The 18,691-nt window shown below is 36.0% G+C and overlaps 1 protein-coding gene across 1 annotated transcript in view; it reads right to left on the reverse strand.

Annotated features, from left to right (window-relative positions):
• The window catches only part of LOC131736838 (methylglutaconyl-CoA hydratase, mitochondrial-like), a 69,223-nt gene that overhangs the window by 45,012 nt on the left and 5,520 nt on the right, over positions 1–18,691 (reverse strand). The window contains exon 4 of the mRNA XM_059022214.1: positions 13,430–13,516. Coding sequence (XP_058878197.1) covers positions 13,430–13,516 — 87 coding nt within the window. The remainder of the gene's footprint in view (positions 1–13,429; positions 13,517–18,691) is intronic.

Below are 18,691 nucleotides of genomic sequence, written 5' to 3' on the forward strand. Positions count from 1 at the left end.
GCCATAATACTTTGCCCGTTGGACAAATAGTTTTTTTATTTATTTATTTTTCCTATGTTCATTTTGGTGCTAAAAAACGGGTTTCTAGAGAGCCATGCAAGTTTTAAAAAGTGTTTATGTCCCAACCTTATCACTTCTGATTGGCTAGCTGTGGAAAAAGCTGATCTTCAATTGGTTACGAAGAAACCCAGAAATGGCTGCAAGAGAGCATCTGGCAAGGCAGACTAATCTTTTAAACTTAAGCTATTATTTAAGTTTTTTGTAAATTAGCAAATAAGTGATACTGCTTTCTTCATACATGAACCTAACATTTAAATGCAGCAATCTAGTAAATGTACAAAAACAAACAAACACCATAGTCGCTAAAGTATTAGCGGATTAGAAAAAATGTGAAGTTTACTGTTTAGAAGCATTTCAAGGCAAAAAATGTAATGATTTTTTTCCTTTCGATTTTAGTGTTGCTAACCTAGTTTGCCATTTACCATATTACATTTTTTTTTATATATTTAAACGCATGATTAACTTTTTTTTTTTTTTTTACTTTGAACATAAGCAAAACTTATTAAAACATGAAGATTGACAAATATGTTTATAATGATATAAATGAAATGTTTATATATGAGATTATCTATACAAATATTATTATTATTTTAAAATAAAATACAGAGACTGTAAATCTCATGGCAATGTGTTTATGTATTCATTCACTTATTTATGTATTTATTTTTCAGTAAGAGTAGTGCAGGGAAATAATGTTGAAAACCAGCATCACTCTGCTGCAGCAGTGTTCCAGTTAGCCATCCTGGGACAAGATGTTAGATGAAGAAAAATAGCTGTAAAATGTTGTACACTGTTTTAAAAATATAAGTATATGGTAATGGTAACAGTATTGACAGTCAGCATGGTTTTAAGAAAGGTAGACCATGTCTAACTAACCTGCTTGACTTTTTTGAGGATGTAACATTGACAATGGATAACTGCAAAGCATATGACATGGTTTATTTAGATTTCCAGAAAGCTTTTGACAAAGTCCCACATAAAAGATTAATTCTCAAACTGAACGCAGTAAGGATTCAAGAAATGCATGCACATGGATTAGGATGTGGTTAACATGTAGAAAACATAAAGTACTGATTAGAGAGAAACCTCAAAATAGAGTGAGGTAACCAGTGGAGTACCACAGGGATCAGTATTAGGTCCTCTGCTATTCATAATCTACATTAATGATTTAGATTCTGGTATAGTAAGCAAACTTGTTAAATTTGCAGATGAGAAAAAAATAGAAGGAGTGGCAAACACTGTTGCAGCAGCAAAGGTCATTCAAAACGATCCTGACAGCATTCAGAACTGGGCAGACACATGGCAAATTACATTTAATAGAGAAAAGTGTAAGGTACTGCACACAGGCAATACAAATGTGCATTATAAATATCATATGGGAGATACTGAAATTGAAGAAGGAATCTATGAAAAAGACCTAGGAGTTTATGTTGACTTAGAAATGTCTTCATCTAGACAATGTGGGGAAGCTATAAAAAGGCCAACAAGATGCTTGGATATATTGTGAAAAGTGTTGAATTTAAATCAAGGGAAATAATGTTAAAACTTTACAATGCATTAGTAAGACCTCATCTAGAATACTGTGTTCAGTTCTGGTCATCTCGCTACAAAAAGGATATTGTTGCTTTAGAAAGAGTGCTAAGAGCGACCAGAATTATTCCAGGTTTAAAAGGCATGTCATATGCAGACAGGCTAAAATAATTGAATCTATTCAGTCTTCAACAAAGAAGACTATGCGGCGATCTGATTCAAGCATTCAAAATTGTAAAAGGTATTGACAATGTCGACCCAAGGGACTTTTTCGACTTGAAAAAAAAAACAAGGACCAGGTGTCACAAATGGAGATTAAATAAAGGGGCAGTCAGAACAGAAAATAGGAGGCACTTTTTTACACAGAGAATTGTGAGGGTCTGGAACCAACTCCTCAGTAATGTTGTTGAAGCTGACACCCTGGGATCCTTCAAGAAGCTGCTTGATGAGATCCTGGGATCAATAAGCTACTAACAACCAAATGAGCAAGATGGGCCGAATGGCCTCCTCTCATTTGTAAAAATTCTTATGTTCTTATGTTCTTATATCCACTGCTGTTCAGATTATTAATAAACCCAGATGTATTTTACAAAAACGAAAGCATCTGGGTTCATCGGCAAATAATTCTTAGAAATTGGTCTGCATATGAGAAATAATAGTCATCTCAGTAACTTAGATTATTTAAACACATAGAGCAATATGGTAGACAGTGGGCGATTAGTTTTAGAGTCAATGGTAAAGTTGAGAAAAGTGAATGCATCAATGCAGCGGCTGATCTGACTAACTTCCTGAACCTCATAAGCAATAATGAGTTCGCTGAATCAGAGAAAAAGAAGTACAGTCAATCTTGGTTAACTCGACTGGTGGATAACTCGACACCTTCTCTTAATTCGACAGACAGTCTTGGTCCCGGATTTTCTCCATATAAAATATATGCGTCCTGCCTCTTCATTTTTTAATCCGACACCACGCTTTACTCGTAACTCGATACTTATTACCGGTACCGAAGGGATAAAAACTATTACTTGACACTCTTCTTTCACGTGACTGACCTCTGACTGGAAATGGATCGTTCATTCATTCATTCGCAACTACCAAGTGCAGCTGGTTACAGACTAGTATCAGTTCACAATAAGTGAGAAGCGAAAAATGAGTTCCCATTCAATTGGCTTTAAAGCTCAGGTTATTCGGGATAAGCATGTGCATGTTTTGCATGCGAAACAATCGACCATGCTTGATTTCTGTGTGAAACTGTTGTTTATTATTGTTTTTGTTCACTAGGTTAATTCTGTATAATGTTCATTTCTTAACTTTTGCTGCTGTTATTTTATTAATTCTTATTTCAGTCGAACTATACGAGTTGTACCGAGTTTGTACAGTACTGTATACTGTAATTGATTCATTCACTGCGGTACTTTCGACCGTTTTCATAAGAACATTTAACTAAAAATAAACTTGTAAAGAGTGTAATACTGTAAATGAGTTCTGTTACTTATATGCATGTTAATGCCATGGCTCATGAGCACCTGTGGTTAACTTGACACCTTGGATAAGTCGACACTAAATGGCATCCCTGTGGGATGTCGAGTTAACTGAGGTGGACTGTATATACAGTACACCTTTCAACAAAATGTACATTCACCAACAAAACTCTGCAGATACCGGTAGCTATGATTTTTTTACTTACCGGTTATTCTTGGAGAATCCTGTACATTTTTGAGAACTACTTAAAATGACTCGCAACCATTTAGAATCCAGCAAACATTTAAAAAGGACTGGGAAATTAACCAAAATAATAATTAAAAAAAAAAAAACAGGGGTGAGAACTTTTAACTAAAACCTACTACATAAAACATAACCTAACTAGATCAACATACTGGAAGCAGCCCAAAAGTACAGTTCACCATGTTCCACAATTAAAAATCTCGGTGTACATAATGTACAAGTCATCTTACATCCTTAAACCAAAAGTCATTGTTCCATTTAAAAATACACAAAAATGAGCTCTGCTGTGGCTAATGTAGAATTGCAAATGCACTTTGGGTTTGTTCTAAAAATATAAATATTATCATTTAAATTACATTTGTTTGGTGATTTTCAGTCAGAAAATGCGAGAAGGCTTCCAAAGCAAGAAGGCATGGCATTCCATAACCTGAGACTCCTTACATTCCAGAATCTCCACCCAGCCACAGCGCAGAAGCTCTTTCACACATGAACAAGGCAAGTCTACAGAGCTACACAAGACAGAGAAGAGTTCAAACCTGACATGTGATCACCATCTGGAAAAGGGTGAACTTCTTATTTGTTTGTCATTTTTAACCATATGCTTACATTACCAGGTGCATTTGTGAAATGCTACTGTTTACAACAAAATAAAGTATTTTTAAATAGATTAAAACCAACCAATAGTTATTTGAAACTTTTGCCTGTCATTAAGCAGTAGAGAAAACCAATACACCCCTGCCAAGCAGATGCAAAGGGGATTTCTTACTAAAGCATTTTACCATCAGCTCCAGGGAAAGGCTGAATAAGCCAGTCAAAATGGTGAATCACACTTTCAAAATGGAAGGAGGGCTCTGTTACTACAGAAAACCAACTAATTATGTAACTTTATATCAAACCCCACTGTTGTTCTTTTGCGAGATAGTGAGTCAACCACAAAGGATCGAGAATGCACTAAACAAGGTAAACCCTTGTTTAAACTAGATGATCCCACTTTCTTTAAAAACATTTTTTAAATTGGAAGTCAAGGTTGTTTCCACTTCAAAATCAAGTAGATTGGCTTGTATAGTTAGGCTATCTACTTGTTTATTACTTTAACATTTCTTTCAGCAGACTTTTCTACTTAATCTGGCAGGGCAGTGGTTTGCATTTAACCTAGTTATTTGTTTTTATTAGTAGTGCGTTGATACGCAGCCAGAGCACCAAACGTTTATTGCAGATTGTATTTCTATAATACATTGTGTAATTGACATATTTTATTTTATTTTTCGACATGGCTATACAGAAACATTTAATTCCTCGCCAAAATGACCCGCTACATCGTCTGCATTTGAGTTATTCACTATAAAGAGCTACATGAATGACATTAAGTGAAAGTTGTTTTGCATTTTGCTGAATTAAAATATTCAAATAAAAGATGTTTCATGTTTTTTTTAGATTTCACTGGATTTAGATTTTTTTGTATTCTTATTAATTAGAAAAGCTCTAGATAATCTTATCACACAACAACAACAAAAAAAAACTCGAACAGAAGTTCAATGAATGAGTCTGCATTCCTGTGGATTTGACTCAAATAAAACTGAGTGATGTATATTTACCAAAATGGGGCACAGTAATTACGATTACCTACTTAGAGGTTTTAGTTTCAGATTTCAGATGCCAATTCTATAAAATACTTTCAATCAGATATAATAAAATGACAAAGAATAGCTAGATTATGTCTTATATCCTGGACCTGACATTCTTGTACTAACCTTGTACACCACTGCCAGGTCTACATGCTCTAATTGTATGCTCACTAATTCCAGATCTTACATGAAAACAATGTCTTAATAAATGCCCAAAGGCACTCATGGTCTATTTAGTGCACTGCCCATCTACACTTGGTCACAGCGAGTTTAAAGCCCCTTTCACACTGGCGTGCTCTACCCGGGTCAGGGCCCGGTGTCATGTGGGTCGGCTATGTGATTTCACACTGCTTTTGTTAAAGCAGGGTTGACTGGGGTGACAGACGCAAATAAACAATACGCGTGTCAATGCCCGGAAGCAGCTTGTTACTGATGCTTCAATTCAAGATTCTCTGGATTGAACCGTCGGCCCAAATGTTGATTAGAGCAAATGTTTCTTTATCTCTGCTGCAGTCTGGCTCATTGTGTGTCTCATGCAACAAAAATATGGCTAAACAGAACAAACAGAAATTTTCCTTGCAGAAGTGAATCCTTCACGCAGACGTGGCTATTTGTTATTGTGTCGGCTCACGAACAGCCATCAAGCATTTTGCCTCGCTCAGCCCGGGTGAAAGCATGTAGACCTACATCCTGGGTCTCTGGGACCCGGGTCAACCCGGGTATGACCCAGGGTCATGGTTTCACACTATGCGGGATTGTGACCTGGGTAGCCAGGACCCGGGTCCAGACCCGGTTAGGAGTGCCAGTGTGAAAGGACTCCAAAAACAAGTGGATAAGAAACCCATTTGCGAACGCTGACAGTGAAATGCACACAAACTTGACATCAAAGTAGTAAGACAGCCTAACCGAGCTTTCATGTGACAGCTCTTTAAAGTTAGTCTTCACGCAACGAAATCTGACTGACTTCTGGTAACACGTTCACCACCACATACTCTTCTGAAAGTGGATTTTCTGTGCTTGTTGGGTTGAAATCAAAGTACCGGAGTAGACTGGATGTGGAACCAGATTTAAGGCTAAAACCGTCATCACTCCAACCAGACATCCAGGCTGTGACATCACTGAAACAGCACCAGTCATCTCATTAGGTAAGTTAATCAATTTCCTGTATGGCATGGTCATCAATTGCTGCACTATAGTGGAAAGCAGCTGTAGTGGCTGTGTACCACTATGACAGTTGTACATGGTGGTCCGCAAAATTTTTTGAGGTTCAGAAGGAGTCTGCACACCCAAAAAGGTTGGGAACTACTGTCCTAAATATTCACTGATTGTAACACTTACTGTATTTATGAAAAATATACCTCAATATGGCCAATCTGTTTTTTTTTATTACCGTATATATTTTTTGAAACTGTATATATTTTTTCCTCAGTAATAAAAACGAGACATTTTGATCATGGATGGTTGTTTCTGAGTGGGCTATAGGACTGCCACTTAAAATAAAAAAAAATAAAAAAAACAGGAGTCACAGCACACAGAAAGGGACCTACCAAGGTCACAGGTCACAGCACACAGAAAGGGACCTACCAAGAACCAAGTTTCAAAAGATAGAAGACTAGAAAGCAGATAAATATTTCGTTTTATCTACAGTTTAAAAAAAAGAAAAATCACCCAACCAGACTTAAGTATTTCGCTGAGCAGTGTTTTGTTTTTGAAGAAAATTTGCATTTAACGACGTGGGCAGTGTTTCCAGTTCCCCTCCCAAAAAAAAACTCTAGATGAATGCAAGAAACCCTTTAGAACTGCACCTAATACCTCGAGGGGAAAAAAATGAATTAGTATGAGAGCTCCAGTTCCTGTTGTTCTAACTGTAAACACAAACAATTAAACTGCAATATATACCACATTTATTAAGAGACAATTCATGCATGTAGGACTGAAATCCCAAATTAAATAATATCAGAAGCACATCATATTGTCCTATTACAGTAGATTCTTCTTAATTGCATAGCCCAGGTGCCTTCTGTAACAGTTTTATGCAATTACCAGCATGCAATTATCAGCAACATATACAGTTCAATACATTTAATTGTTTACCTGATAATTGCATAGAATTGTGAAGTACATTTCTTTTGAAAATGTACGTTCCTTATTCTGGTTAAATGTATAAAACTGTTCACATGAATCTACTGCATGTGCATTTTCATAGGAAATGTGCGTCACTTTTTTTAAGTTAACAGGAATATGCAATTATCATGTATGCAATTCATTGGAATGCACTTTACTTGTATAATTCTTAAACCTTAAACCTACAGTAATATTATATTGGCACACCATGGCTACATTGTAAAAAATAATAATCTGTAAATGTAGTTTTTGCTTAATTTTCCAGAATACATATTCACTGTCTGCCACAACACTTAAACACGGCTCTTACAACTAAATGAAAGTATTAGGCCCCCACCTGTGCCTCTCATTCAAATTCTATGCAGCACAGACTCTATGTGTGCCTATCGGCCCTAATTCCTGCACATGACGCGGTCTTATACTGGGCAGTCAAAGTAAATCGCACGTCTGGAAAAATTCTATAGAACTCATCGGTCGCAGGTGCCAACTAGTATGATGTCACAATGCAGCCGCCATCTTAGTAAAGGAAGGACTTGCACATTATTAATACATCTTCGGGAACAAAATGTTTTCAGACAGAAAAAAACCCTTTAAAAATCCTCTAAAGTTAAAAATGTACCTTTAAAAAAACCTCTGCCCATTCCTTACCTCCAGACTGCCCTGAGTCAAAACATAAAACCTCTAGATCTGGAGGGAAAACCTCTGATCTGGCACTACTGGACTTGGGGTGGGACCAGGGGAATAAATAGTAGAAAAATGCACGAGGTACCCTGCATTGTGCAAAAAAGCTGAAAGTAATAAAGTGGTATTAAATAAAAGCAAAATCCTACAAGTTATATTCTACTTTGTTGTGTGTGTTTTGTGCGACGAGGAGGGGGCAAGCAGATTTTTCTAGCATTTTGTCCCTTGGACAAGAAATGTTTTTCAAAGAGTTCAAACTCCTGTATAAATGACAGAACTTTATAGCAAACCTGAAGCATGACATAAAAAAAACTACTTAAATTATTCAGCATTATAAAATATACAACTGAAAACTTTTAAAAATGTACCCAAACAGAAAGAAATACAGGCAAAACAGACACAGCTGCAAGAGTCAGCCCTATAAAAATGTTATACAAAAGTGACGTGTGTAACAAAGTAAAAAAAAAAATACACTTAAAAAAAAAACAAATCACTCTGTGCTTGAAAAAAACAAACAGGAAATCTAATCAGTATCAGAAAGGCACATACCACTAATGCTGACACTTCCTCTTTAAGTAGGTCTTGGGGACTTTCCTCTTAGGAATGCAGCCCAAATGGGCTCACCTCTGGCACTATAATATACAACAGTACAATAAGTATGCCACCTTTGCAAAACAAGTTTACAAAAGGTGTACTTGAAGGTACTTGTACAGTTTTGAGAAAATGCTATGCTTCAATGTAAAACATTTGCCGTCAGCTACAGATAATTTTTTTCTTTTTCTTTCTTTTTTTTTTTAAACTCCCTCTGTAGTACACTTTACCAGTACCAAAATCTGACTGGTACCAAAAATTGTTGTGACGCCTGGTACTCCTGTTTCTTCATGTTACTGTCACTGTCAACAGCTTTATAAAACAGGAATCTAAAATATACATTTAGCCATTTTTTATTTACGATACGATAAGGCTTACATCTTGAGTAGTATAAACGCAGTTTAAAAGAGAATATTAATAACACAGGAATAAGAAGTTAAATTGATACTGCAGCTTTGCCCCTTGAGCACATTTAGTTCTAAAAAGTTCATCTGCAGCCACAGCACTGAAAAAAAAGGATCTGCACTCGCAAGTTTGTCAGGAAACCATGACCCATTTTATTAAATTGAAATCTATTCCAACATTAAAATAAGCCACACCCGAGTCCTTTTTAACATGCCTGTTTTTGTATTGTATCACAACTATATTGTAACTTGACCCGTTTTGTCGATATAACCTTTGTACATGTCCGATCCTTTTATCTGGCTGTTTTTATGCTAAATGTTTGGTCATATGCAATGTAATGCAATATTTTGAAATCAGGCAAGCAGAACATAACAATTCCTAATTGAGATTTTAGATTCCAATTTTTGGTGTTTATTCTTTGTGATTTCATTCAAAAGCCATCAAAATTACAAGGTACAACCTATAAGTAGACAAACGCTTCAACGTGTACCTTCATAAAAGTGATTCAAACCTAAACTTTTTCAAATTGACCAAACTTTACGCAAGATGTTCTCCATACAACCAATAAAATGGCCTTGTAACATTTAAATCAGAAGGCAATGGGGTTATTTAAAAGCTGTGTAGATTTTTTGACCTTGTTTGAGAATTTGGAATAAACCATTGTGGCTGCAGAGATGGTATGGCACTGTACTGGGGGATTCAATCCAACCTATATCATCACAGCTTCTTTCCCTCACAGTTTATTTAATTGCATTTGTTCCAATTTAAATCTGAGGCCTTTCAAGCAATGCTGCCTCTCCAATACCCAGTGTTTCTGATGGGAAGCAATCTAAAGTGCTGCCGATAGAAGAAGAATGACTTTGAACACCAAGTTAAAATGATACAGAATAAGAACGCATTGCTGGGAATGCAGGCAATGTAAGTAATGTTCTTGTTGTTAAATCCTTTGTGAGCTTTTAGAATTCTGCTCTGTTACTGAATTCTATCATTCCTGCGTCACATTGAAGTGTGTTTTGAAGGCTGATGCTTGATGACAAAGAAATGATATGTTCACTTAACTTTAGCAGGGGTTCCACCTTGTCACATCAGCTTTAAACTAAGCTACTAGAATTTATTTTATTTTACTTTTTTTTTAATTTGCATTTCACATTTTTCAGCTTTTTAAATGTTAAAATATGATAAGCACTGTTGTTAGACATTTTGTCTTAAACTGCCGGCCCCATTTGCGGCAGATTAATTGTAAACAGGTAAACCACAACGAATATGCATTTACCCACCCAGAAGTCAGCAACTGAGCCTTTACTTCGTTCCACGACTGAAACACCACCACCAAGTGCTATTTTTAGATGTGGTTAAATGAAAACCATGCACACAAAGAAAGGCTGCAGAGAACATTTGGGCCTGAATTAAATCAAAATTTGTGGCGCCGCCATTGCTATGTTTTATAATGGCTAATCCGCCAACATCAATTTGATTTAATCCAGGCCTTGCACAGCCTTGGAGTTCCAGCTCAAACAGAAATCACCTAATCTTCTTCAGATTCTCACAAAATTAGACCCCACTAACAAGTAAAAGTAAAAATAGAAAACAAGTTGCCTGCATTTTTGAAGAGTTTTATGCAGCTTTTAAATTACATGTAATTTTAAATGCAATGTGATTATATCACAAATCTAGAAAAAGAAAACTAATTTCCTGGTCCCAAAACATAGCCAGTAAGATCAGTAATATAAAAATACAAACGTATGTAATGTACATGCCTGGTAGGGTTACCAGCTGGCCTCATAATTGATTTAAGTTCTAAATTGTTTAATTTAACCAATTAAAATGTCCTTCCAGGCAGTAAACTACTCAAATTGTCATAATTCACTTTAATATGTTTTTTTTGTGTGCAGTTTTAAATGAAACCGAATTTCATTTCCTTTCCCTCATCTGCACAAGTGAGTACCAACCGATGGCAATGAACTTGTTTGCGTGATTTAAAAGCTGCATGGAAGTGAATTTCCTTTCCGCTAACATTTCTACTGCCATAGCGCAAGTGGGGTTTAATCAAAAGTTAAATTTTGCCCAAGATTACTATCCCACAATTCACTGCTGAACTCTTGATCACAATGGGAGACGCATTTATATGGAAAAGACAAAGTGAAAATCAGGAAGTGAAATTAAAATGATTTTTATCAAACAGATAAAAGAAAGGTAAATCACACAAGTGGTTTTAGTTTGGTTTATCGCAACAGGTTCTATATTAAATCCCACTATCCGGTTGTTATTGATTGGTACTCAATCATTGTGTAGACAGGGGGAAGCTTTGTTTTGTGTTGGGTAATTAACATATTATTAAAAAGGTTTTAATCAATTTTAGTTAATACCTAACCACTTTTAACAGGTTTAAATGCATTACTTGGAAACCTGCACAGTCCTGCTATTTAGCAAGCAAAAGACTACCCAATGCAAGGGCAACATTTTATTTGAATGTTTTTTCAGAAAACAGTGATCTGTTACAGCAATCAAATGTATGGTATTAAAAAGGAATACATAAAACAACCAAACAGATGATACAAGCTAAATCTGCCACTGTTGAATTAGATGGCCGGGTTTAATCCAAGGTCACATGCATGAACCAATCTTATCCAAATTCCACTTAGAAAGCGGAGTTCTAATAAACAGGAAACAGGGTTATAACCCTGGATCCAAGGAAATTAAAACATTGTCACCCATTACACAACCGCCACGTCCATGTCAGCCTTTATTTTCAGTCACAAAAAGGCATCAAGTCTGTTTAACATTTTTACCTACAAATATCCCCAATACAGATGTTCTACATGCAGACAACAAAAAAAAAACTGTATTTAATTACACTGAGCATTAGCACATATTTAAAAGGATTACATATAATGAAATAATTCCATAAAGCTTTTCCATATATCTCACATGCACAGTTATGAAAGCAGCAAAAAGCACATTAAATAATATTATATGGCACCATACTGGGTTAAAGAATTGTCTCACTTTGCCTGTCCTCTCTGTTAAACTTGCATAGTGAATGGAAGTGCATCGAATTACTATTTCATACGATATAATCCCTTTAATGTATTCCAAAATGTACCCCAAATGTCTACTGTAACATGAGGAATGCACAAATAAATTCCTTTGAAAAGCAGAGACGGCTACATTTAGAACCGATTATTTGCCACGCTGTTCTCATCAACTCTAAATAGCTAGGTTAAAAGATGCATGTTCAAGTAATAAACTTTTACCTACTTCACAAACACTGTTCTGCCCGCAGTCCAATACTGTTTAGTGATAAAGGGTCATATTTTGCACTGTGCTTTAATGACAAGGGCTTTCTTTTTGAAAGGTTGAATAGTGAAATTATAAACAATCTTTCATTAAGGCTGTGGTGGCATGACTGGCAGCCAGATAAATCGATTTTTGGTCCACATTTTACCCCAAGAATGGGTTTCTGCAACTGTGACTGCCAAGACAGCTTTTACTGTGTTTTAGGGGGCAAACCCCCAGTCATTCTGCATAGGTAGTAAATGGATAGCATTTGGGGTACCACTGCACTTGTGGAATATCTTGCTAAAATATTTTAACACCATATATGAGATCTTGGGTTTATATGTGGTTTCAGCAAATGGGGACTTCATATTTTTGCTCATAATTATGGAATAGGTTTTAAACAGAAAAGGACACCTTGCAAAAGTACAGAAAACAGATGACTGTGGCAATCAAACTGTGAACAAAGAGACCGAAATAAAAGTAGAGGAAGGCATTCTGTGAAATAAAGAGAGTAGGCAGGCATGTGAACTTCTTGTACAGCACAGTAAAGAGGTGATGAGGATACAACTATAATAAGCCTGCTATGTTGTTACTGATTTTCGGGGCCGGTTAAGGACAACAAGACAGCCACTGCAGAAATTGGCATAAAAAGTTTAGATGGGGAGAAAGGATGCACTGAGACTGACTGGCGGTAAAACAATGGGGAACTGCTATCCGACAGGGCACACCAAGTACTGTGCAAAAAGATACAGTTCAAACTCTACTCTGCAACTGCTCAGCTCAGCAAAACAATTCAAATACTCATCAACTGAAGTACAAATGAAATGAAATTTAAAAACTAAACTAATCTCAATTACAGAAGTTTGTTTTTAAGAGTGGGTGATTAATGTCCTACGTCTTTTACCTATTAGAGTAAAAGTTAGATTATGTTAGATAAACATATTTAATGGAATGCTTTGCCCGCTCATGAGACAGGAAACACCCACTTCACATTCACGGCTCATACAATACAAATATGCTGCATTATCTGATCACAGAGAGCTGTTTAGACTGCCTTCCTAATCTGCCAACAGAACGTCAATATGTTTTTCGATATTAAGTAGCACTTCAAAGGTGAATCTTCATGATTTTCTTGCCGTTAGCCCGCAATTTTGATAACATCTGGAACAACTTAGCCATGTTTATGAGAATTATTTTAGACTTAAAAAGGTAAGCTTTAAATAACTAAATAGTTTAATAAGATTATTTTTAAAAAGTTGGTGGATAAAATAATTCCAGGTAATTATACTTGATATGAATTATTGTCAATTCGTAGGTTTCGTAGGTCTCTTATATACCTTTTGCCTTTAAATCTTCCCAAACCTGCTGATAATGACAATAAAATAAAATGTATTAAAAGGCTTACTGACCTAGCTCATTCATGAGAGCTCTGGCTTTAGACACAAATGGCCCGACTTCACTTGGGTGCATTTTTGCTCTCTCCTTCAGATCAGCACCTGCAGAAAAAAAGCTCATTTACAACAGATTCACATTATTGTGACAAATACAAAACAAAAGGTAACATTTCCATATAATATAATTGCATTTGAAGCTTTCAACACAAGTAATGGAACTTAAATGAGAATAGAATGTTTATCACCCGAAAAGTCACATGACCACACTATGACAAAGTGAAAAGTATTGTTGCCTGTGGTTGTATAACACTGAAAATAATGAAGCTGGACGCAAACAATTTCTGAAATATTATCAGCTGAATCTGCGGTGGCGGAGAAGATTCCCTCATGTGAATTCTTTACAAAAATAAAAACAGGAACGTTCTACAGTATATTAGCAGACTGATTTTCACACAAACCAATCTGATAATATCTATTTTATGAGAATGCATATATTATTGTGTTTTCATGTGAAATTATTTTTAATAAATATTATGTGAATATTAGAACATAATACCCTAATTTTAACATGTAACTGTTTGCTAAATAGGTTTCCAACAATTCATAAATCATTCCAAATTCCCAACACCCCACCCCACCTCAACAATCAAAGTAGATTCCTCTTCATCTTTCACCACAATGAATGAAAATCAGGAGACTATTTAATGAGGAAATGTATGAGCTTTAATTATGAGAACTCAATACACTAATGTGCACAAACAATTTGATTTATATTGTTATCCATAACTTCAAAACACTCAATCAAAATGATCAGGTAACACTTATGAGGTACTTTGAGTAGACAAATACCAGCCGAAACGTGCGTCTGCTTGACTCGGTTTCTTATAAATACTGTGAACAGAAATAATCCAGTCTTCAATTACTTGGTTTGTAGGACATTCATTCTTTGCAAGTGTTGGTACAGTCAAGCCTCCTATAATTGTATTAACAAATGGCTTGGATGAAAAGGGAATTTCAACCTATCAAAGTACTGACAGACTGCACTGAGATGTTGCACTTGCTGAATTCCAAAGGCTGGAAGGAGTTATACAATCTGACTCAACCAATCTTTAATATGCTTTTGTGGATGGGCCTACGTAAATGGCCAGTTTGTCAAAAATGTGTAGTACAGTATATTCAATTGAATATTCATCAGGGTTAATATGAGTTATACTGGACCTGCTTAAACCAACAATTTGCTGTACTGCTTTTTTTCAAATCCAGTAAAAAAAACAAAGCCATGCACAGCAATGTTATCACAGTACAAGCCACCACTGTGGGACACACAAGGGAAATGATGGCATAGTGTTACACTTCTGAGTAGCCCATTCTAAAGTAGTTCTGTGTAAAATGTTCCACTTGAATCATATTTCCAAGACTTTTTTCTAAAATGAGTCATTGGGTAAATGATGTCCTAGACTTAGACAGAACACAAATGTCAGTATTGCCAGGTTTTCTTCACCCAGCTAGATTCGATATAAATACAGCAGTGCAGACACCAGCTAAATGATGAGTAATATCTGTTTTGAAAAAATAAATAAAAACATGACTGCACTACAGTACTGTGTTTAAGAGTCACTCTAAAATACATTTTTTTCTCTGCAAAACAAAAAAATCATTATGAGTCCTTCTTTTAAACGAAGCCAGTCATGATGATTAATTAACTTATATATATATATACATACAGTGCTGTGAAAAAGTATTTGCCCAGTCTGATTTTCTGCATTTTTGCATATTTTTGACACTGAATGTTATCAGATCTTCAACCAAAACCTAATATTAGATAAAAGGGACCCTGATTGAACAAATAACACAAAAATGTGATACATATTCCATTTATTTGTTAAAGAAAGTTATGCAACACCCAATGCCCCTGTGTGAAAAAGTAATCGGCCCCTTAGACTCAGTAACAGGTTACGCCACCTTTAGCAGCAATAACTGCAACCAAACGCTTCCTGTAGTTATTGATTAGTCTCTCACAGTGCCGTGGAGGAATTGTGTCCCACTCCTCCATGCAGAATTGCTTCAATTCAGTGACATTTGTGGGTTTTCGAGCATGAACTGCTCGCTTCAGGTTCTGCCACATCTCAATGGGGTTTAGGTCTGGACTTTGACTAGGCCATTCCAAAACTTGACATTTCTTGTTCTTCAACCATTCTGATGTAGACTTGCTTGTGTGTTTCGGGTCATTGTCTTGCTGCATGACCCATCTGCGCTTCAGCTCACGGACAGATGGCCGGACACTCTCCTGTAGAATTCTCTGATACAGAGCAGAATTCATGGTTCCTTCAATGATGGCAAGACGCCCAGGTCCTGATGCAGCAAAGTATCCCCAAACCACGACACTACCACCATGCTTGACCGTTGGTATGAGGTTCTTACTGTGGAATGCAGTGTTTGGTTTTCGCCAGACATAATGGGGCCCATATCGGCCAAAAAGTTCCACTTTTGACTCATCTGTCCATAGAACATTGTTCCAGAACTCTTGAGGATCATTCAGGTGCTTTTTGGCAAACTTGAGACGAGCATTCATGTTCTTCTTAGTGAGCAATGGTTTCTGCCTTGCTACTCTGCCATGAATCCCATTTTTGCCCAGTGTCTTTCTGATGGTGGAGTCATGAAGACTGACCTTAGCCGAGGCGAGAGAGGCCTGCAGATCCCTGGATGTTGTCCTAGGGTTCTTTTTGACTTCCTGGACGATTTTACGCCTTGCTCTTGGAGAAATTTTGGCAGGACGGCCACTCCTGGGAAGATTTGCTACTGTCCCAAACTTTCTCCATTTGGACAATATGGCTCTGACTGTGGTTCGGTGGAGCCCCAGAGCCTTGAAATGGCTTTGTAACCCTTTCCAGACTGATTGGCATCAACAACTTTTTTCCGGAGGTCTTCAGGAATTTCTATCATTCGTGGCATGTTGTGCCTCTAGAATCTGTGTGCTGACAACTTCACTCTGATGGTAAAGGCCAAAGTTAGTCAGATTTATATTGGGCAGGGCTGGCCCAAATCAGGCCTGGTTGTTAACCAAAGTACTCAAACAGCTGACCCTAATTATCCCTTTAATTGGGTTGAGTTAACTGGGGGGGGCAATAACTTTTTCACACCTGAAGATTGCATGTTTGATTACCTTGCACACCAAACAAATGAAAGACGCACCAAGCTTTGGTGTCATTTTTTCTCTCAGACTCCCTCTATATACTACTACAACCCACAAATAAATCTGACCAAATACAATGTGAAAAATGTGCAAAAATGCAGAAAATCAGACAGGGGGCAAATACTTTTTCACGGCACTGTATATACACACATATATTAAAAATAAGCTTGGCTGTGTGTGTCATAAAATCAGTGGTCTATCTAACCATTCAGCAATGTAACAGTACTGCAATTAAAAAAATACTTGATAAATCTGTCCATTGTATTTTGCAGACATAAGCATAATACAAGATACAGCAGTACTTTGTTACACATTGTTATGGAGCAATAATACAGGGGTGGGTGAGAAACAGTACAAAAAATAAATGTTCATCAAAACATACAAGCAAAATACACTTTAGAAAACAAAGCACAGTATGTAGATCATAATATAACAAGCAAGGCCAGGCTGCTTTTCACATTTAAATAATATATCACATAATCTTTAATATTAGCTGTTCCTACATCCTTATTAATTTGCATTGCGATAATTTATAACTCAACAAAAATAACAGAACAGAACAAGACAGACAGAGTGACTATAATTGGTATAAGTAAGTAGTGGGTAATTTGAAACACAGTAATATACACCAATGTCTGCAGCTGTGCTACACTTTCCAGGAAACACCGATATAGCTAAAGCGACAGAAATAAATATTAAGAAAATCTATCAAACAAGATGCCCCACTTCAGTGCACACAGCTGTTTCTACTGTAGGGACTTTCTAACTTACTAACTTAACACAACAGCAACTATCATGAACTTCTCAAAATTCAGGGAAATAATATTAGTTTAACCATTCAAGGTTTTGCTATGAGCTTAATGATCAATTACATGAACTGTATTTAAACAACATGTTAATAAACACAGGAATTGTAATTAATTCAGCAGAATGCAAGTGATAAAGTGTCAATCACAGTTAGAACAAACTCACATTCTATTAAAAAAAGGTTGTTTTCCAGAATTTCAAATAATGGAACTTCAAAAACTTCAAAAAATACTTGTAGCATGGCTTTCCTGTACAAGGTAAAAATAAATGCAACAACTTCAACAGCCCTCTGTTGAATTGGCAGGTTAAGGATTTCAGAAGTTCAGTCTAGTTCAGTTTTAATAATATTGTCAAGTGTACTCTTCATTCTGACCAGGGTGCAATGTGGACTTCTTTAAGCAACTCAACCAAGTCCCAGAGAGAAAAAAAAAAAAATACCAATTTATACCACCAATTTAATAACAGCGTCAGATTCCTAAAGATAATGTAAAGACACGTTAAGAAATGAAATAAAAATATGTCATCGATATTTTAAAGTGTAGTAGACTCACGATATAATCTTTCTTGAGATACGTTGCAGAAAGGTGGTATGAAAACACAGTTTAAAAAGCGAGACACGCAAAGCTGCAAGTCTCTTACAGATTGGGCATTTCACATACACCCCCCCGCAGATGATATAAATAACACATTACAGGTGTCAGTACTTCCACTGCTTTCAATATAGAACTTCACACCATGTAGCTTTAATTGCTTGCACAGCTACTGCATGGCCAAACGTTTTGCATCAACTATAATTTTAGGATTGAGACATAATCTAAAAAGATATATATATTATATATATATTATATATATATGAACATAATTTTGATCTTATTTAACATCATGTAATCAGAGAAACTACAAAATGATATTGCAAAAGTCTACCGGAAACCATAATAGTATTACAGTATTTCATGTTAGATTTTCTAAACATTTTTCAATTTGTATATGGAAAACCATAAATTGGTACGTAATTCAATATGTTAACATAACATTATTCAGCCGGTTTCTTGATTTTATGAAGCAAAATTAGTTAATTCTATAGGGTAATTCAAAACTTTTGGCCATAGCCATCCATGCATATCTTAATCAAAATCAGACTGTTTTCAAGCAGTGATCCAACCAAATGTCAGTGTCTTGAAAAGGTTATCATTCAAAGTATCTGAAATGACTTCTCGCAAAAAATGCTCATGCACAAATTTATAAAAATCCAGATGTGTAGTAAAGACACAGCTTTC

This window comes from Acipenser ruthenus, chromosome 1 (assembly GCF_902713425.1).
Source record: "Acipenser ruthenus chromosome 1, fAciRut3.2 maternal haplotype, whole genome shotgun sequence".
Taxonomy (NCBI): domain Eukaryota; kingdom Metazoa; phylum Chordata; class Actinopteri; order Acipenseriformes; family Acipenseridae; genus Acipenser; species Acipenser ruthenus.